At 39.3% G+C, this 21,313-nt stretch overlaps 1 protein-coding gene across 2 annotated transcripts in view; it reads right to left on the bottom strand.

Moving 5' to 3' along the window:
* The window catches only part of LOC148879686 (CMP-sialic acid transporter 1-like), a 37,459-nt gene that overhangs the window by 895 nt on the left and 15,251 nt on the right, over window positions 1-21,313 (bottom strand). For both annotated transcript variants that reach the window (XM_088961306.1, XM_088961305.1), the window contains exons 7-8: window positions 437-514; window positions 13-157 (exon numbers count right to left, since the gene is read on the bottom strand). In XM_088961306.1, coding sequence (XP_088817432.1) covers window positions 14-157; window positions 437-514 — 222 coding nt within the window. In that variant the 3' untranslated portion in view covers window position 13. The remainder of the gene's footprint in view (window positions 1-12; window positions 158-436; window positions 515-21,313) is intronic.

Below are 21,313 nucleotides of genomic sequence, written 5' to 3'. Positions count from 1 at the left end.
ATGAATCCTTACATCAAGAATTTGTTGTTCGATCCACGGAAATTTCATTAAGACTCTCTGGTGATGCCTTTACAGTCAAAGGCAAGTCTACAAGCATGTTTGGAGGGGCAAAGTACATATGTAGTGACATCATGCAGATAATAATACCCAAGAAAAGCTGCACAAAGGTTAAAACAAAAGGCATCAATGGTTGTTAGATAAACAAGGGATCCAGAAAAAAAACGCTAGATAAACATGGGACCAAAAAGCAGGTGCATCCCATCTTTATCCCAGTACTGAAAGGCCTATCTGCTTGCGTTTATTTGATTAATATAGTGATAGATGTGCAATGCCATTTTTTTGTCAGCCAGATGTGCAATGCCATTAACAGAATATAAAGTAGACAAAAAATGTACAAGAGTTTTGGACTATATACTCTTAAGACCTATTAACCTACCTGCAATGTGGGTTTGAAATTGAAGAGATATACAGATAAAACCATTGTCAGCAGCATTGCCATTGAAGTGGAGTATACCTAAAAGAAAAGGAAAATGATCGATAGACAGATCAAATTGCTTATAACAACATTTGTGAGTAAATGACAAAAACAGTGACTGTCATAGATTATCTGGTGTTGCAGGAAAATATTTTTTTTTCTTTCTTTTCTTTTCCTGTTTTCTTTCCTTTGTTTGATTTTCAAGGAATTAGATTAATATATGGGTTAAATCTAAGCCACAAATAAAAACTGCCTTTCTCAGACAGAAAAGAAAATTTATGAATAATGACTTGGTCATATTACACCTTGATCAACAGATACAATAACACTCCAGTGGGAGGGCCTATTAGAATGAATGCAGACACAAGGTGTAAGAAAAATCATTGTATGTATGCATGTATATAGAAGTTGAAATATCACATTGAAGCTCTACATAAAAAAAAAAAAAAAAGAAATATCATATTGAAGAAACCAAATAAAAATTCAGAGGGAAAAGAGGATAGAAGCAAAGAAGTATACATGCATTAATGTGAGAGAGTTCTAATCCCCAGGAACCAAAGTTACAAGGACTCCAGTGAGAGTGGTGGAACGGTTGGAGAAACTTCAAGAAGAATTTCTATGGAACAAGGGTAACAAGGAAAGAAAGATGCATTTGGTGGTGAAACAGGGTATGTAGGCCAAAAAGATACGGAGCTGAGGTATTGAGTTTAATAAACCATTACTGGATAAGTGGCTATGGAGATTTGGAAAGAAAAGAAAAGCAATTTGGAGGGTAGGCGTACCAAAGGATCAAAATGTTGATGCAATACTGCTGATACAGGGTGTACACAACGGATTAAAGTATCAGTATCAGGTATCATATTGGACAATTTGGATACGGATACGGATACACTTTGGAAATGCATAGATACGGACAATATGGTAGCACTTGGATATGCTAGGAAAATGCATACAATATAAGTATATTAATACCACTAAATTTAATGTCAAAATAACCACAAATAGTGTATAAATAACTTGGAAATGTATATTTTAATGGTATATGTGAAGAAATATATAGGATGCATACATATCATACAACGTTATTGATAATGCATTAATCAAGAGTCCAACACATATTATATAGATTTTTACAAATTAATACATACACGGCCATTATTATTTTATTTTCTATAAAAGTCCAAGGCAAAAAAAAGTGCAACTATTATATTTGAATTATTATATCAACTACTTTCTATTTATCTATTTTTTTAACTTTTAACATTAACACAAAGGTCAACTAAAAATTTAATTCTCAAATGTTTGGTAAATAATATTTTTGTTTTCAGAAACAATAAATATGGTATTATAAAATGTAAATTAAAACATCAATTAATAATTTATGAAAATATATAACTTTAAAATATATCAAATCTATTAAAACTTCGAAGATACATATCAGATGTAAATTCATAATTTTTAATTAGTAAAATAATTATTCCATTATTAATATTTTTATTTCTTTAAATTTTCAATTTTTTGATATAATTGTAGATTAGTGAATTGGATAGATTCGATTTATATTGTATTCTCAAATAATTTGTAAATAATATTTTTTATTTTTGTAAATAATAAATGCATTGTTTTAAAATATTAATTAATTTATAAAATTTTAAGATACATATCATGTGCAAATTTATAAATTTTAAGTACTGAAATAATTATTTTATTATTAATATTTTTATTTGTATAAATTCTTGAGGTTAAAAATATTTTTTTATATTAATGTGGATTTGATAGATTATTTGTTATATTAGTTTATAAAATATTAATTTTAAATATTATTCTTTTTAATTTATAGTTAGGGTGGTTGAATATAATATATGTTATTTATTTGAATTGGTTGTGGACATTAAATTGAATAAAAGTTAATGTATTTCATAGTGATTTAAAAGGCATGCCTAGGTGCATAGGCGAGGCACATTTTAGGGTATGTGCCTCGCCTAGGTCCCAGGCATACCCCTATCAAAAGACGTATGCCTAATGCACCTAGGTGTGTGCCTGGTGCACTTGCGCCTCAGCCCAAGCATGTGCCTTTTTAAAATTCTGTGCTTTTTGCTTTTTTGGAGCCTAACGGCTGGGTTGGGGCCCTCGTCTACACCCCTCGAGGCAAGCCCAAGCAAGTCCATGTTAGGGTCTTAAATTCTTATTTCTCACATAAAGTATCTTCTTAAAAGGCAATTAAAGTTATAAAATCATTATTTTTTATGTGAGAAATAAGAATTTAAGATCCTAACTTGGACTTGTTCTGGCTTGCCTCGAGGGGCATGGTACAAAGGTGACTCATAGAATCAAGAAAGCAATATGTTTTACATCACATTAGCTACTTGAAGTGATGCAATTGAGGAAAAAACGAGATTGTGGGTTTTACATGCTTGAAAATGCTTTATATGTTTTCTTTTATTTTTAAATTTAAGTTTATATTTTTTATTGACATTATGTTTAATATTTTTTGTATTTTTTTTATTTTTTGCAATTTTTTGAAATATCTGACATTTTTTATTTTTTAGCATTTCTTTGGTAATTTTGCGCCTTGCTTCAGAAAGATAGTGCCTCGCCTTGCGCCTTTGGAGCAAATTGGCCTTGTGCTTTTAAAACACTGGTATTTCATTTATTGTCATAAAATGAGTGTTGGTTTAGTGGTTAATGATGTATTTAATTGTTGGGTGCGAATGTCTTGGGTTCAAATCACACCAGACTTTAATTTTTATAGTGTGTTGTTTGATATGCCCTCGATATGCCTCCGTATTGTTGAGTATCGGATCACATCGGTTGATACTATATAATACGCACCAGTACGATGGCGTATCAGGTTGATACACACGATTGGAAGGGTGCACTTCCAGTCATAGCATATCCAGTATCGGTGCCTTCCGATACTGATAAGATATGCTACCGATACCTTAATCCTTGGCGTACATTACTGATACACACCGATATATAATGATACCCTATTTGAAATCTGAATTTCAAATGTGCCACCACAAATCTCTTTATTAAAAAATGAATTATAGGGCTAGCATGACTTAAACCTGGGTTGCCTACATTCAAAATATGCTCCTCACCTAAACCACTAGACCAACTTATCATCTCATGCTAACAATTGAAATAAAATAACTTTTATTTAATTTAGTGCCTACATATAATCCAAATAAATAATAATATGTAATTTTGTTCAACTAAAATTAAAAAGAATAATCTTCAAAATTAGTATTTACAAACGTTGATGAAATGAATAATCTATTAAACCCACATTTATATCAAAAAATGATTTTTAATCTCAAAAATAAATTATAGAAACTAGTAATAATGGAATAATTATTTTAGTAATTAAAATTTATGAATTTGCATATGATATGTATCTTAGAAACCTAAATAGATTTGATATATTTTTAAGTTAAGATTATATATTTTTACAAATGATTAATTAATATTTTAATTTATATTAAATAACAACATATCTATAATTTACAAAAAACAAATATATTGCTTACAAACTATTTGAGAATTTAATGTATTTATTGAAATAAAATTGTATATATATATCCGGATATATTAATTGTAATCCATTTCTCCATATATACCATTAAAATATGCATTTCTTATGTATTTATACAATTATACCTTATTTGCAATTATTTGATCAAGCCTTAGATTCAGTGTTATTAATGTATTTGTGGGATTTATAGCAATTTCCCTAATGTATCCAAGTGTATCTATATCTTTCCACCATATCCACGTGTTTCAAAAGTATATCTATATCCAAGCTTTATCGATACGATACTCAATACTGATACTTTGATACTTAGGTGGTATGTAAGAATGAAGTAGCAAGGGTTGAATAGGATAAAAGGGAGGTTTTGATGTCCTATGGAGTTTTGGTATAGAAAAGGATCACAAAATTCATTTAAATTCTCTGAGATACACCCAGTTTTTGGTGGGGGATGGTAGATTGGTAGTATAGTAAGGTTTTAGGAAGATGAATGGTGCGGAGAGGGGTGATTATTGACATTTTTATTCAACCAGAGAGAGAGAGGGGGGCAGATGAATGCATCATTTTGTTTTCCAGATTGCACATGTTAGAACATTTAGCTTCAAAAACAAGATATAAACACATTTTTTCATAACTAACAAGATATAAACGCATTATATAAGCATGTCATATGGGATACCTATACCCATGCTCGTGCCCAGATTTTAGGAAATGGAGACTTGTATCCCCATTTGCCATATCCATGTCCATCTAGGCATCATAGATTGTAAACTGAAAGCTCATCACCCAAGTCTTTTTGGTAACCTTTCTTCTTTTAATGTAATTTTCCTTTCTTATTGTCATAACACATCAGAACAATAATTAAACAATAAAAAAAGAGCAGAAGTATAAGAGGAAGAGAAGATAAGAAAAATAAAGAGAACTGGTGGAGATGAAAATCAAACTCTCACATGTGGCTTACTTTTACCCTTGCTTAAGTGACTCATGTAAATTGGCATAACCATCCTGCTACTTACTTCAATACATTGCTATCTAGTTTTAACAATTATAGATATACAAAAAAGAAAGTGAAGCTTCAAATCTCTATGAAATTGAGTGAAACAAAGTCTGGGATCCCCAGAAATATCAGGCAAATAGAAACTTTTTTCCGTGTGGAGATGATATCGGATTAAGGGTTGGTGTCTAGATTGGCTTCCTCGAGAAAGAATTACACAACCTGTTTGGGTTCCCCACCATGTAACCATGTGTGAAGTTGTTGGGTCATTTAGATCTTTTATCTGGAGAATTGAAATAGCAAACCTTTACTTATTTGTTTATATGGATTAGTTTCTTTGGTTGTTGAATTACAAGGGTTTTGCAACTTGTCTTTAAGCATACATTTTCCTAGAACCCATTTTCCATATCAAGGGGGGCCTCTCCTAGAACCAGCTTCTTACGAAGAGGAAAGGATGGAGGACGAGAGAAGGTTCAGAGTAGTAGGAAGATGGAGGTCTGAGGTATTGATCGAAGCCAAGACTTTCAAGTTCGAAGAGGAAAGGATCAAAGGTGAGGATGCAATGAAAATCAGAGAGAATAACAGGGCGACTGTGTTGGTAATCAAAGGAGGTCATTGTCTGGATGAAAGGTTTCATAGATGGGGCTATCAACTCTGGTAAGGTGAATGGCTGGAAAAACTCAATGTCAGTTCTAGGTAGGAAATATGTAACAGAATTGAAAAGAAACAGAAAGGGATGGTTTATCTCTGTGGTGGAGTTTTTTGGAACAAATGGAAAACAAATGCTGTGTGCCGGAAGGGAGATTACGGAAAGGGTGGATGGATTTTGTGAACGTGCTACAGTCTTTCCTTGTAGCCTTGGAAGTTAAGAGAGTGGATGGGGTGAAGAGAACTGGTCAAAAATCCAAAGACCAGGGTCAAAAAGTTCAGGAGGGGGCAGTTTCGATTAGTACCTCTGGGAGTGTAGAAGTGCAAGGCCTTCCGACTGAAATGGTGGTTGCTTGCACTTCTATTCATTGAAGATTATTGGTAGGAGCAGGGAAGGATGAGTGGAAGAAAAGAAGGGTGCTAGTGGCTGATAAAGGAGTGACAGATTGGAGGAGGGTTCTGAGTACAGTTGCAGGGGAGATAGGTATTGGGAGTGAAGCTATGCTGTTCCCTTTTGCAGAGACGAAAGCCATGCTTGATGTAGGCGACCAGGAACTAAGTTTTAAAGCAGTTGTGGTGGATGGAGGTCTGATACAGGTTCAGAACTGGAGCCCAATCTGCAATGAAGTCGAAGTCCAAGATGGGTGTGTCCGGCTGAAGCTTGTAGGCCTTCCATTTCACCTCTGGCGAGACTCTGTTCTTGAGCACATCGTGCAGAGTCTGGGAGGCATCTTGGTGAAAGCTGATAAACGAAATCTGGGTGCCGTGGAGTTACAGGTAGCTGGTGTAAGGCAAGAGAACCTGCCGAGGTTCTTTGAAATCTGCTCGGATGAAGCCTGGTACAAGGCGTGGGTGGCTTCCGAAGTTGAACGGTCGTGGTGGGAAGGTGCTCCTAAGGTAGAAGATGATGACCTGGCTGGGTGGTGGATACGTGGAGGGCAGAGATTGGGAGATGAAAAGGTGGAACAAATGAAAGTTATTTTTGGGGTTACTGAGCCGGTTGGGGAAAACCAAACGACAAGCAACCTAATTAAGGAAACTAATTCAAATGGGTTTGAATTAAACAAATTAATGGCGGGCTCTTCTTCTTATGCTGATGTGGCAAAGAGGCAGGATGGGTTGGGGAGCCGAAAGGTTTGGCCCGAGCCGTTGAAGGTGGCGGGTGGGTCGGGCGGGTGAAGTTTGAGCCGGGACAGTGTTGGAAGGGCCCACGTGACACCTTAAAAGGTCACGCGGGCAGGTGTAACATCGAAAGGAGGCTCCACTTGAAGGACCCACATGATAACTTAAAATGTCACGCGGGTCAGGGTATGGGGACTCTTCTTGGGCCGCTGATAGACGATGATAATGGTCTATCATCGTTCCAAGTCGCAAGAAAGGGGGGGGGGGGCGGGGGGGAATGTGCGCAGTGGCGGAAAATGAAGAAGTTGGATTTGCAGTGGGTTTCCTGACGAAGTATGGAGGAGCTTAGCCCCCTGCGACGCTCCACAGAGAGGCCAAATCCAAGATACACTAGGGAAAGAACTGAAGAGAGGGAAGAGAAGGATGAAGGCTGGTGCAGTGCAGTGAAATGGAGATGAAGAATCGGAGGACTTTTCTGTTGATGGTACTAGCGTGGGCAGTGTAAATGACGAAGGTAGTTGTGCTGGAGGTGACATGGATAGGTGGAATATTGCAAGCTTATTTCAGGGTGAAGATTGTAATCGGTTTAACTCATTCCCAAGACTACAGAGTGTGCAAGGAATATCAGAAGGGGCAAACCGGGAGAACCGGAAGCAGAGCAAGAACACACCATCTAGGGGTGAACCAGGGGTAGAGTGGAAAGATCACCAGGATGACCAAATGACAGAATCTTTCCAACCAACTCAGGGAGATAGATGTTTACCAACCTCTGGAACAAGAGAGGGAGGTCAGGAGCAATCCTTTTCTAGCTTGTCCATCAGTCCCAGGTAACCAAGTGAATTCGGTTTATGCTACTAATGTGTCTCCTATGTCTTTGGTTCCAAATTTCGTTTCTGTTCCATGTCCTGTAGCCCATGAATATGTAGCTGAGCTAGTAGGCGGGCTCTCCGAGGAGGGGGAGAGGGGAAGGAAGGAAAGTGGGAAGGTGTGGGAAGGAAGGTATAGGAGTGAAAAAAGTGTGGGAAATCATTGAAAGAGTGTTTAAGGAAATGGAAGGAAAGTTGATCTGGAGGAGGGAAGGGGAGGAAGGAAGAGGGGAGGGGTTAGTGGAGAGGAGGGAAGGGAATGAGGGTAGAGATGGAGAGGATTACGGGGAGAGAATAGGGAAGAAGGGAGGTAACAGGAGAGGGAGGATGGATGGAGAGGAAAGAACAGAGGTGGGACCAGAGGAGAGGAAGAAAGGGCAGGTGGACAAAGATGGAGGGGATTCTGTAGGAAGGGTAGGGGTGGAGGGCTCGGTGAGAGAAGACATGATAGCAGAATTTGTAGGGAAGTTGAGTTGTAGGTTGGAAGATTTGAATGTGTTGAAAGAAGGCTTATAGAAGAGGAAGAAGGATATCAGAACAAAGAAGAGGAGATTGAGTGAAGTAAAGAGACTGAAGAGAGAGATGTAGAAGGAAACAAGAAGCTCGGGGTAAAAGGAGATAGAAGGAAAGGGGGAAAGTAGTGGGTAGGTGGAAAGGGGTTTAAAAAAGAAGCAGAATGAAGATTCTTAGTTGGAATGTGAGGGGATTTGGGAGTGCAAGGAAGAGAGCGACAATAAAAGAGGTAATGAGGAGGTATGACCCAGACATTGTCCTGTTGCAAGAATCTAAGAGAATGGAGTTTAATAACAAATGGGCAAGGAGTGTATGGAAAGCCAGGGGGATTAGTTGGGTGGTTGTTCCCTCATGGGGTGCTTCTGCGGGGATTGTAACAATGTGGAAGAGGGATGTGGTTGAAGGTTTGGAGGAGTTGATCGGAAAGTACTCGGTTTCCATGAAGTTTAAGCAGCAAGAGGATGATTGTATGTGGGTGCTCACAAATGTATACGGACCAAATGACTACAAAGAGAGAAAGGAGTTGTGGGAGGAATTGGCTGATGTTAGAGGGTTGTGGGATGGGCCCAGGTGCATGGGTGGGGATTTCAATGTGATCAGATTCTCGGAGGAATCCAATAAGGTTAATCAGAGGGTGACAAAAAGCATGAGGAAGTTTAACAGCTTTGTGGATGCCTTTGAGCTTAAAGAGATTCCCCTAGCCCATAAGACATTTACATGGTCAAATCTCCAATCTAGACCCATCTGCTCTAAGCTGGATAGATTCCTGTTCTCTTTGGATTGGGAAGAACATTGGGGAACCTTGGCTTCTAGAGCTCTCCCAAGGGTGACCTCGGATCATTGGCCCATAGTGTTATGTAAGGAGGAAAGAAGGTGAGGAGGTCCTACCCCCTTTAGATTTGAAAATATGTGGTTACTTCATCCAGGATTTACTAACAAAGTGAGGTAGTGGTGGTATGAGTGTAACCCTTTGGTGGAATGGGAGGGGATGAGATTCCATAAGAAACTACAATTCTTGAAAGCAAAAATCAAGGAGTGAAATTTGGTGGAGTTTGGGAGGATAGAAGAAAGAAAGGGAGATCTGATGGATAAAATTGAAAGCGTTGACTCTAAAGAAGAAAGGGGAGAATTTGGAGAGGAAGACATTGAACTCAGGAGAGATTTGAGAAGATAGTTAGAGGATTGCCTGCACAAGGAGGAAATTAGCTGGAGGCAAAAATCTCAGTGTAAATGGTTGCAAGAGGGAGACAGAAACAGTAGGTATTTCCACTCTCTAGCAGATGACAGGAGAATGAAGAACTTTATCTCCAAATTGGTAGTAGATGGAGTTGAGTTAATACAACAAGAGGAAATAGTCGAGGCCTGTGTGGAGCACTTCGAATCTATTCTAAGAAGGCCTGTGAGTAGAAGGGTGTGGGCAAAAGGATTGGATTGGCCAGATGTAGGGGTGGAGAATAGGAGAAAGTTGGAAAGAAGCTTTAATTAGGAAGAGATCAAGGAGGTTGTATTTTCTATGAATAGAACAAAAGCTCTAGGGTTGGATGGGTTCACAATGGCTTTTTATTAGGACTGTTGGGATATTTTGAAAGATGATCTTTTGCGGGTGTTTGAGGAGTTTTTCAGGAGAGGAATTGTCAATCCGGGTGTGAACTCTACATTTATAGCCTTAATTCCAAAAAAGAAAGATGCATCCCACCCAAAGGATTTTAGGCCAATTAGTTTGGTTAATAGCTTATACAAGATCATTGCAAAAGTGTTGTCTTTGAGGCTGAAGGAGGTATTGCCAGATATCATTGCATATTATCAAGGAGCTTTTGTAAGTGGAAGACAAATTACTGGTGAGATTTTAATTGCTAATGAGAGTGTGGAGAACTTTAAGAGGGATAAGAAGGGAGTGGTCTGTAAGTTGGACTTGGAAAAGGCTTATGACTTGGTGGACTGGGATTTCTTGAGGAAAGTTTTGACTAAATTTGGGTTTGGGGCTAGATGATGTAAGTGAATCATGGGTTGTGTCCAGAATTGTCATTTTTCAGTGCTAGTGAATGGGACAGTGGTAGATTTCTTTCCAGCCAGTAGGGTTATAAGACAAGGAGACCCCCTTTCTCCTTTCTTGTTCATTCTAATTGCGGAGGTATTGGGGAAACTGATTCACAGAGCAGATTCTAGGGGGCTCATTAGAAGCTGGAGAGTTGGGAGGGTGGAAACCCCCCTCACTCACAGTTTGCTGATGACACGATTCTGTTTTGTGAAGGCAGTAATGTGAGCTTTATCAGGAACTTGAAGTTGGTGATATAACTATTTGAGCAAATGTCCAACTTGAAGGTTAACCTTGGGAAAAGCTGTGTAGTGGGGGTGAATTTGGAGGAGGAAGAGATCAAGGAGAGTGCTGAAGTGCTGTGATGTGAAGTCTCGAGGTGGCCTTTGAACTACTTAGCGTTGCCATTAGGTGATAATCCTATGAGAGAGAGCTTTTGGAACCCGGTGGTGGAAGGTTTGAAAAAAGACTGGTATCTTGGAAAAAGAACTACCTCTCTCTTGGTGGGAGAATTACACTAATTAAGGCCACGCTTGCTAACTTACCCATCTTTTTCCTGTTGGTGTTTAAAATCCCAATGAAGGTTTCTAACAGATTGGAGAAGCTAATGAGAGATTTCCTGTGGGAGCCGGGAGAGGAGAAGAGGGATCATAGAGTTAGCTGGGAGATAGTGTGTAGGAGTAAGACTTGTGGTGGTTTGGGGCTTGGGAATATTAGGAGAAGGAATATGACTCTTTTGGGAAAGTGGTTGTGGAGGTTCCCTATGGAGAAGGAGAAGCTATGGGCTAGAATAGTGGCAAGTATACATGGGTTGGAGCACAATGGATGGGACGCTGGAATCAGAGCTAGGATCACAAGCAATTCTCCTTGGAAAGCCATTCATGACCTTCTACCAGTTTTCTCCCCTAATATCAGGTATGATTTGAATTCCGGTAACTCCATAAAATTTTGGGAACAAACCTGGGTGGGGAGTGCCCCTCTAAAGGATCAGTTTCCTTCTTTGTATGCTCTTTCTGATTTGAAAAATGAGCCAATCTCGTCTTTCACCACCCCATCCTCTTCCACTTCTGGGATTGGGTGGAACTTGGGTCTAAGAAGGGATTTGAGGGACTCAAACTTCGACAGTATTTTGAGCCTTATTGCACTTCTTGATAACGTTGTCTTAGACCCCAGTAGGGCGTATTCTAGAATTTGGACACCTACCCCCAATGGCATCTTTTCTTGTGTTTCTTTCTTCAAAGTCTTAAGTCAGTCCACCAGTCCTACTTTCTCCCCTTTCCCTGTTGATGAGGTTTGGTGCAGAGCAATACCTCCTAGGGTTAGTAGTTTTTGTTGGGAAGCCTATCTGGAAAGAATCAACACTGGTGATCTACTCCAAAAGAAGAGACCCAATACTTGCTTGTCACCACATTGGTGTGTTCTTTGTAAAGCGGATGGGGAGACTGATTTTCACCTACTGGTGTCTTGCCATTTTGCGAGGTCAATTTGGGATTGGGCTTTCTCCCTATTTGGATGTAGCTGGAATCCTCCATTTTTTCCCCTTCTTTTTTCAGGTGGCGGATAAAAAGGGGAAGGACTATGTGGACAGGACTAAGGGCTGCGGTATGTTGGACACTTTGGGAAGAAAGAAACTCCAGGATATTCTCAGAAGTTGAGAGAGGAGCAGCAGATCTGAGGGCTACCATACATATTAGGGCTGTACAGTGGCTGAAATCTTTGGAGCTATTCACAGATTACACTGTGGATGACATGTTGAGGAAGTGGGGTGAAATTGCAAATTGCACACAGACCAAGTCAGTAATGAGTGTGTCTTGGATCCCTCCACCTGGTGGATTCTTGAAATTAAACTTTGATGGGTGTAGTAGGGGAAATCCGGGACAATCGGGGATTGGGGGTGTTTTTAGGGATGAAAATGGGGTCATTTCTGCCATGTTCTCAGGCCCAATTGGAGTGGGTGACTCCTTTAGAACTGAGATCTTTGCAGTTATGGAAAGAGCCCAGAAAGCTAAGGAGTTGAACATCAGGAAACTCATAATTGAAGGGGATTCAGAGGTGGTGATAGGGTAGCTGATTAAAGATAACAATGGCTTGTGGAAGTACAATAATGAGAGGAGGAAATTCAAGTGGCTGGTGTGGGAGATGGAAGTTAAGATATGTTGGGTTAAAAGATCAGCCAATTCCCTAGCTGACGGTTTAGCTAAACAAGGGGCAGAAAGGGATTCACTGTTTTGGGCTAAGCTGTAACTTTAGTGTTTTTTCTGTTTTTTCCTTTTTTTCCTTTTCTTGAGGTTCTTTGTTGCTCTTGGAAGATAAGTGTGTTTGTCTTCCTCTTGTAAATCTTATATTGATGATTTAATGAAAGTGTTATTGATCAAAAAAAAAAAAAGAAATATCAGGTAAACAACATGTATTTTTACACCAAAATAACCTATAATCCATGTTGTGTGGAGACTCTAACTTGATGTACCTTATTAGTATAGTCCCTTTTGTATATTATTTTTACATCTTATTCTTCTTTCTCTTTCAGCCCTGTATGAGCATTCTTGTAATTGTACATATCTTTTAATATATAAAAGATTATTTGAGGTGGGGGTCATTCATTCTTGACACCTCTAAGATTATTCTTGTTCTTTTCTCTATTCGGCCAAGAGTGTTGACATGGTATCAGAGCAGGTTGCTCTCTAATCTATTTTCTCTTTCTCTTGAACCTTACTAGAAGCAGTAAACCTGTCATATTAGGGCTATCTTGATCAACCCTTTTCTGTTCTTTCTTCTTTGCACAACCAGCAAGAGAGATTTCTTTAGATCTCTCTTGGGAGACATTGGTTTGAGGCCAAACTTCAGATCTGGTGTCGCCTAGACCTGATCTATTCTCCCTACAAACAATATCTAATTTGGTGAAGTTTTTCTTTTTTTTTTTTTATCAATAACACTTTCATTAAATCATCAGTAGAAAATTTACAGGAGGAAGACAAACACACTTATCTTCCAAGAGTCACAAAGAGCCTCATAAAAGGAAAAAAAGAAGAAAAAGAGAAAAGAAGACACTAAAGTTACAACTTAGCCCAAAACAGTGAATCCCTTTCTGCCCATTGTTTAGCTAAACCGTCAACTGGGGAATTAGCCGATCTTTTAACCCAACATGTCTTAGCTTCCATCTCCCGCACCAGCCACATGAACCTCCTCTCATTGTTGTACTTCCATAAACCATTTTGATCTTTAGTCGGCCACCCTATCACCACCTCTAAATCTCCTTCAATTATGAGTTTCTTGATGTTCAACTCCTTAGCTTTCCGGACTCCTTCCATAACTGCAAAGATCTCAGCTCTAAGGGAGTCACCCACTCCAATTGGGCCTGAGAACATGGCAGGGATGACCCCATTTTTGTCCCTAAAAACACCTCCAATCCCCTATTGCCCCGGATTTCCCCTACTGCATCCATCAAAGTTTAATTTCAAGAATCCACTAGGTGGGGGAGTCCAAGCCACATTCATTACTGACTTGGTCTGTGTGCAATTTGCAATTTCAACCCACTTCCTCAACATGTCATCCACAGTGTAATCTGTGAATAGTTCCAAATATTTCAGCCACTGTACCGCCCTAATATGTATAATTTGGTGAAGTTTTCAAAGGAGTTCTGATCTTCTTCTTGGGGCGGCAACACTGTACAGTTTCCTTTTTTGGACTGCAACAGCTTTGGACTTCAGATCTGGTGTCACTTAGACCTGATCTATTCCACCTACAAACATCTGATTTGGTGAAGTTTTCAAAGGAGTTATGATCTTCTTCTTGGAGCGGCAGCACTGTACAGTTTTCATTTTTGGATTGCAACCTTTTTTTTGGACTTTAGGCGTTCAACATCAGCTTGCAATTTAAGTTTTTATCTCCAGATCGAAGGGTTCTCTCAAGCTCTCCTTAACCCTACACTTAGTTTCTGGTTTGGAGTTTTTAAGGACTGCCTCAATCAGCATAAGATACCTCCTTGTTTGTGAAGAAGACGTCTGATGTGTTGGTAAATCATAGATTTCTCTCAACCGGCTGACTCGATCAACCTATAACCTAAATCTGGAGTTGTCCTAGGGTTTTCTTGCCTCCCATTTATTTGATTCAGACTTCATATTCATATTTGAAAGGCCTTAGACTCGACAGTCTTAAAAACTTGCCTTTTTTGGACTATCATCTTGAGATTTTGATTGCTGAATTTGGTTGTCTCTGATATCCTTGTGCTTGGATTGTTGTTTTCTTGCTGAAATGGCCTCCGATAGTGGTGATTCTTTTGTTAAAGGTGATTCTTTGGCATCTATGGGTGAGCAAAACATTTGACAATTGGTAACATCTGCTATTCCTTCTACTCTTTTTGCTATTAGCTTACTTGGTGAGTTTTCTGGTTATTGTGCTTCTCCTTCTCATATTTGGATCAGACTCTGGAGCTACCAACCACATGACAGGAGCTTACCCTAACCAACCAAGTAACCTTACTAAAACGCATCACAAACATATTGTTACTGCCAATGGCGAAAAGTTAACATCATTGGTAGTAGTGATCTGTCTCTTAAGCTTTCACCCACTGCATCTTTCCCTCTTACCAAGACCCTTCATGTTCCTAATCTCACTACAAACTTGATTTATGTTGGTCAATTAATTGATGAAAGTAACATTCTCATTTTCTCTCTGGATGGATGTTTGATTCAGGACTGGAACACTGGGAAGGTGAAAGGGAAGGGGCGCAAGTTGGGCCGTCTGTTTGCATTGGAGTTTGAGAAGCCTCAAACAACAACATCATCGTTTATTTCAATTCCTCCACTTCTAGTTCCTTTCTGAATCATAGAAATAATGTTTGGGACTTATGGCATAAACGTCTGGGTCATTTACATTCTGAAAAATTAAAATTTTTGTTTGATTCAGGCCTTATTAAGAATAAAATTCCTTCATTGCACACCTTTGATACATCTTGTGTTTCTTGTTGCTTAAGTAAGAGTCGTACCTTACCTTTTCCTCACATCTCCGAGCATGCTACCTCTCCCTCGCTTATACATAGTGATGTCTGGACTGCTTCTGTCTCTTCTCGGCTTGGATACAAATATTTTGTGTCATTCATTGATGATTATACCAGGTACATACGGATATACTTTCTTCGCCACAGGTCTGAGGTGTTCCCAACATTTAAGTTGTTTCATGCTATGACTCAAGTTCGATTTCAATCACAAGTGTGAATTCTCCATTCAGATTCAGGAGGGGAATACACTGATGGAGATTCTTTATCCTATTTGAAGGATCATGGAATACAAGTTCAACGAAGTTGTCCAGATACTCCTTAGAAAAATGGTGTGGCCGAGCGCAAGAATGGACATATCCTTTGTGTTGTGAGGACATTATTGCAGGAGTCCCATACTCCACCTTCTTTTTGGGTAGAGGCAATCAGTACAGCTGTGTTTTTTATCAACTATATTCCTTCCTCAATTCTTGGTAACATGTCTCCCTTTCAGAAGTTATTTGGTCGTTCTCCAGATTTATCTATGCTTCATGTCTTTGGATGTGTGTGCTTTGTTTGTCTTCCCTCTCATGAATGTTTTAAATTGTCTGCACAGTCTGTCATGTGTGCCTTTGTGGGTTACAATCTTGACCACAAATGATTTCTTTGTTATGATCCCTCTATTTGTCGCATTCATATATCACGCAATGTTGTTTTCCTTGAGCACATTTCTTTTTTTGTTGGAATTGTTAGACTATTTGCACCCTCTGTTTCTATTTTGCCAAACTTTGATTCACAGGATGCTACACCTCCTTCTGCTGAGGACTTTCTCGTCTACTATCCTATGCCTTTGTCTACTGTCCTATCCTCCACAAATGTTCCTCGCTCCTACTAGGAAGCTAATAGTAGCCCTTATTGGAAGGAAGCCATGGATGCAAAGATTCATGCTTTACATGAGAATGGCACTTGGGATCTTGTGCCTACTCCTCCAGATGCATCCATTGTTGGGAGTCGTTGGGTTTACAACATTAAGTTGAAGTCTAATGGATCTCTTGATCGATACAAGGCACGTTTAGTTGCCCAAGGGTATAGTCAGAAGTATTAAAGAGATGGGAGATCCACCATATGGATGGCCGAACCCTACAGGAAGGTTGGGCGAATTTTCAAAAATTTCTTTACTCCCATCTGAGAATCCTATTGCCAATTTAGAAAACAGCATTTTCAATGTTCGTTCTTGTAACCAAACCGGACCAAATCTGAAACCAAGATTAGGAAGGGATATACCTAATAGGGAATCCATGCAAAAAAGTTCCTCCCAACACAGGTGTTTATGCCCAAAGAGTGTACCAAATCTTCCCTCCACTGAAGATGACAGCTTAGAATGAGGTAGGATCAACAGGTAGTTCTTCACCAAGAACTTGTGATTCTTCAGCAAGAATCGAATGGAGTAGTGAGCACAGCTTCAAAATTGTTTCTTCTGGCAAGAAACAATATCAAGATCAAATCTTGATCAGTTCCAAGAATTGGAGATCGAACAGGGTAGGGTGGCAAGAGCAGGGAGAAAAAGAACTGAAGGCAAAAATCAGTCAAACTGAGTTGTCTTCTGTAATGTGTGTGTGTCTTTTTCAGATCCACCCTACTCTCTATTTATAGCCTTAAAGAAACAACTTCCTAATCTAATTAGGAGTCTCTTGATCCAAATCTTTATTTGGATTTGAACTCTTTAAATGATAAAGATAATCCCTTATCTTATCTGCAGTTCAAGATCAGCTTATTCGTAATCAAATTAGGAGTTCCCTGATCCAAATCTTTATTTGGATCTGGACTCTTTAAGTGGATAAGAGTTATATCCTCTTATCCTTATCTGCTGATCCAAACCTAGATCCGCCCCTATTTAATTAACCCAATTAACCTAGTTCAAAATGGGCTTTAGGCCCATTAAGCTTTTAGGCTCATTAAGCTTTTAGGCTCGCTTCCTTTTAATGTTGGTTATCTTGCCTCTCTTTGTATGGCGTGGGACCCTAACATTGATCTACACATCAACCACATGGGTTCAGCTTAGCCTCTGTTATAAGGCCTGGCCGAATTCACTATTGAATACAGTGAACCCCTGAGTCCATCACTATGGGCTCTTAATGGACCCAACATTTACACTAAATGGTCATTGGGTCCAGTCATCTTATGAAGGCCTAAGGACTGTGGGCAAATGCAGGATTAGCCCATCAAGTATAACCCTCAATGGTCTTACACTTAACCTCTCAGCCCTTAATGATCAAACACTACCCGACAAGAGAGGACCTCTCCCTCAGCTGCAAGGTAGAATGCTGCACTCTCTACGCACATGGATTCCGGGAATTAAAACCTTTTGCAAACAATTTGAAACCATAATATATATAAGTATATCTCTATATAAATATATTTTGCAAAATACAAATTCCTAGCACATTTGAAATCCACTACCGGCAGTTTGGGTTTCCATCAGAGAGAGTGCATTTCCCCGATCATTCACTTTGTCCGACAAATGGAATGATCCTGTCACTGTGATCACCCACTCATGTGAATTCTCGAACTGTCCCAATATACCTAGGTTTTGACCCCCTTTAAGGATCTCACTGATTGGCATATCAAAGACAACCCAATCCGACACCTAGTGCAGTACTATAATCGAGTCTAGGGGTCTGATGTAACATTCCAGTTTTGCCCATCTGTCTCCAAGGTCCAGGGCAATACTGGAATTTGGTCTGGTTCGGGGTTTCAAGAAAACCCACATTGCATGTACCTCAGGTCTCACCTTGGTACCTGAGACAAGCCACCCCAACCAACTTGGCGGTATATCAGTATCAACCTTGACAGGATAAATCTCCCCAGATCTATCCAACAACTGTGAAAATTATAAACTAACCTGAGTCTCATATGTGTCTAGTTTAAGGGTATTACATAGAAACATACCATAATAACATGAATCAATTATGCACTTTATTCATTTACAATAAATGTCATAATGTACATCATGCTGATTGGAGCTAAGGGCATACACTGTCTAACAGCTCCCACTTGCACTTAGGTCCAATCGGGTACAAGTCGGAGTCCTAGACTTTCTACGTGTTTCTCAAACACTTTCTATGTCAGTAGCTTAGTCAATGGGTCTGCCACATTCTCCGTTGATGCTACTTTTTAACATCAATCTCCCGTAGATCCAGTGTTGTCACAAAATAGTAGAATGGGTGATGTGCTAATTCCAAATTCTAGAATGAACACCTTCATTCATCAAGCAATCTCACTTACGGCAATGTGCTCGGCTTGGGTTGTGGACTGTTATTCTTATCACTCAGGACCCCATCATGAAGATGTAACCAGATGTAGACATTCTACCATCTGCATCTGACTAGAAATTAGCATCGATATACCCAAGGATCTCTAGTGAACTACCACCGAATACCAGACAAAACTCTTTTATCCTTCGAAGGTATTTCAGTATGTTTTTCACAGCGGTCCAAAGCTCTTGTCCCAGGTTAGATTGGTATCTACTTACCACACTCACGGCCTGAGCAATGTCTGGCCGAGTGCATAGCATGGCATACATGATGCTCCCTACGACAGAGGAATGGGGAACTTCCTTAATGCCCTCAATCTCCTCAGGTGTCTTGGGAGACATTCCCTTGGAGAGAGTGACTCCATGTTTGAAAGGAACATTTCCTTTCTTGGAGTTCTCCATACTGTATCTTTTGACTATCTTGTCAATGTAAATAGACTGGGATAATCCTATTATCATTTTCGATTTATCTCTATAGAGTCGAAGTTCCAAGACATAAGAGGCTTCTCCAAGATCTTTTATGGAGAATTGCTACGAAAGCCATACTTTCATCGTAGTCAACATTCCTACATCATTCCCAATGAGTAAAATGTCGTCTACATACAGAACCAAGAATGTAACCTTATCCCCACTGGTCTTCCTGTAAACACAGGGCTCATCCTGATTCTGCTCAAAGTCAAACTGTTTGACAGTAGAGTCAAACCAGGTGTTCCAGCTCCTAGAAACTTGCTTAAGTCCATATATGGATTGATTAAGTTTACCTACCATGTTTTCCTAACCTACAGCTATAAAACCTTGCGGTTACTGCATATAGATATCTTCAATAATATCTCCATTCAGGAACGTGGTTTTGACATCCATTTGCCAAATCCCGTAATCATGGTATGCTGCTACAACTAGTAGGATCCTAATGGATTTAAGCATGGCCACGGGCGAAAATGTTTCCTCATAATCGATTCCCTCTTTCTAAGTGTGCCATTTCGCCACAAGACGAGCTTTGTAGGTCTCAACCTTACCATCGGGGCCCTTCTTCCTCTTATAGATCCATTTGCAACCAATTGCTTTTACCCCAAGGGGCGGATTTACTAGAGTCCAGATTCCATTGGTCTCCATTGAGTCCACCTCAGTTCTCATGGCATCTACCCACTTCAAGGAATCTATGTCCAACATAACTTCCGTATAAGTCACAGGATTCTCCTCACTGGTTGTGGCTTCCACCAAGTAACTTTCTTGGTTATAGCCATAACGAACTGGAGGCATGGATGCCCAAGTAGATCTCCTAGGTTGCTTATTAACTGGAGCTTGTGGGACATATCCCACTACCCCTGAGCTCTCCTCATCAAGAACAACTTCCTGACAATGATTGTTCAGGATGTAATCTTCCTCAAAGAAATGGGCATTTCGACTACATAACACATTCTGCTCTCCTGGGTCATAGAATAAATACCCTACAGAGCCTTTTGGGTAACCTACAAATAGGCAATGGCTGGTCTTAGATTCTAATTTGTCAGCACTTGTTCTTTTAACATGTGCTAGACAACCCCAAATATTCAAGTGTCTTACACTCGGTTTCTTACCGGTCAAAAGCTCATAGGGAGTATTTGGAACGGATTTGGTTGGAACCCGGTTCAGCAAGTATATCGCAATTTCTAATGTGTAACCCCAAAAGGATGTAGGTAATTCCGAGTATACGAGAAGTGATCGGAGCATATCCAATAAAGTCTGATTCCTCCTCTCTGACACACCGTTTAACTGTATTGTAGCAAGAGGAGCTAGTTGTGATACTATTCCATTTTTCTTTAAGTAGTCCCTGAATTCATCATAGAGATATTTGCCTCGTCGATCTGATCAAAGGGCCTTATGTGTCTCCCCAACTGTTTTTCGACCTCTTGCTTGAACTCTTTGAACTTTTCAAAGGATTCAAACTTGTGTCTCATTAGGTACACGTAACCATACCGAGAATGATCATCGGTAAATGTTATGAAATAAACATGTTGGTTACATGTCCTAACATTCATGGGACCACATACATCAGTTTGTATAAGGTCAAGTGTGTTTGTTGATCTTTCAGACTTACCGTTAAATGATCGTCTCATCATCTTACCCTGAAGGCAAAGTTCACAGGTTGGAAAATCTTCTACAATTAGAAAATCCAAAAGACCATCATTTACCAACTTTGTGATATGATCTTATGTTAATGTGGCCAAGTCGGTAATGCCACAGGCACGTGGGATTAACTATATCATGGGTTCTTTTCTTAGGGTTATTATCTGACGTAGTTTCGGTTATATTTGTTTTTAGAGAATGATGGAGAACATAAAGACCATTCTCAAGTTCTCCATATGCGAGGAATTTGTTATTCCTTTTGATAGTAATCACATTACTAAAAAGAATAGAATAACCGTCCGCACAAAATTTTGAAACAGAAATCAATTTTTTTCTCAAATTGAGTACATAAAGACAATCTTTTAATGTAATTATTCATTCTCTGAAATACAATTCTATAGTTCCTATGACTGTAACTGCAACACTTGTAGAAGTCTCCAAATAAAGAATCATTTCTCCGTCACTCAGTCTTCTACTTGTCCTGAACCCCTACAATGCATTACATGCATGAGTAGAAGCCCTGGAATCAATACACTTGGAAGCAGAAGTGACCAACATATTGGTTTTTATGACAAAGGATTCGAAATTACCTTGTTTCTTAGTCTCTAGGTACTGAGGACAGTTCCTCTTCCAATGGCCGGTCTGCTTGTAGATGTAACAAGCATTTGATGCCTTGTCCTTCTTCTGTCTTTTAGCTTGCTAGTTTTCTTCTGAGGTTTCTTCTTGCTCGATTTGCC

This window comes from Nelumbo lutea, chromosome 1, assembly GCF_056320005.1.
Source record: "Nelumbo lutea isolate HS-2025 chromosome 1, American lotus-T2T, whole genome shotgun sequence".
Taxonomy (NCBI): domain Eukaryota; kingdom Viridiplantae; phylum Streptophyta; class Magnoliopsida; order Proteales; family Nelumbonaceae; genus Nelumbo; species Nelumbo lutea.
The sequence above is the reverse complement of the archived record's forward strand: the minus strand, read 5'-3'. Positions and strand labels throughout refer to the sequence as shown.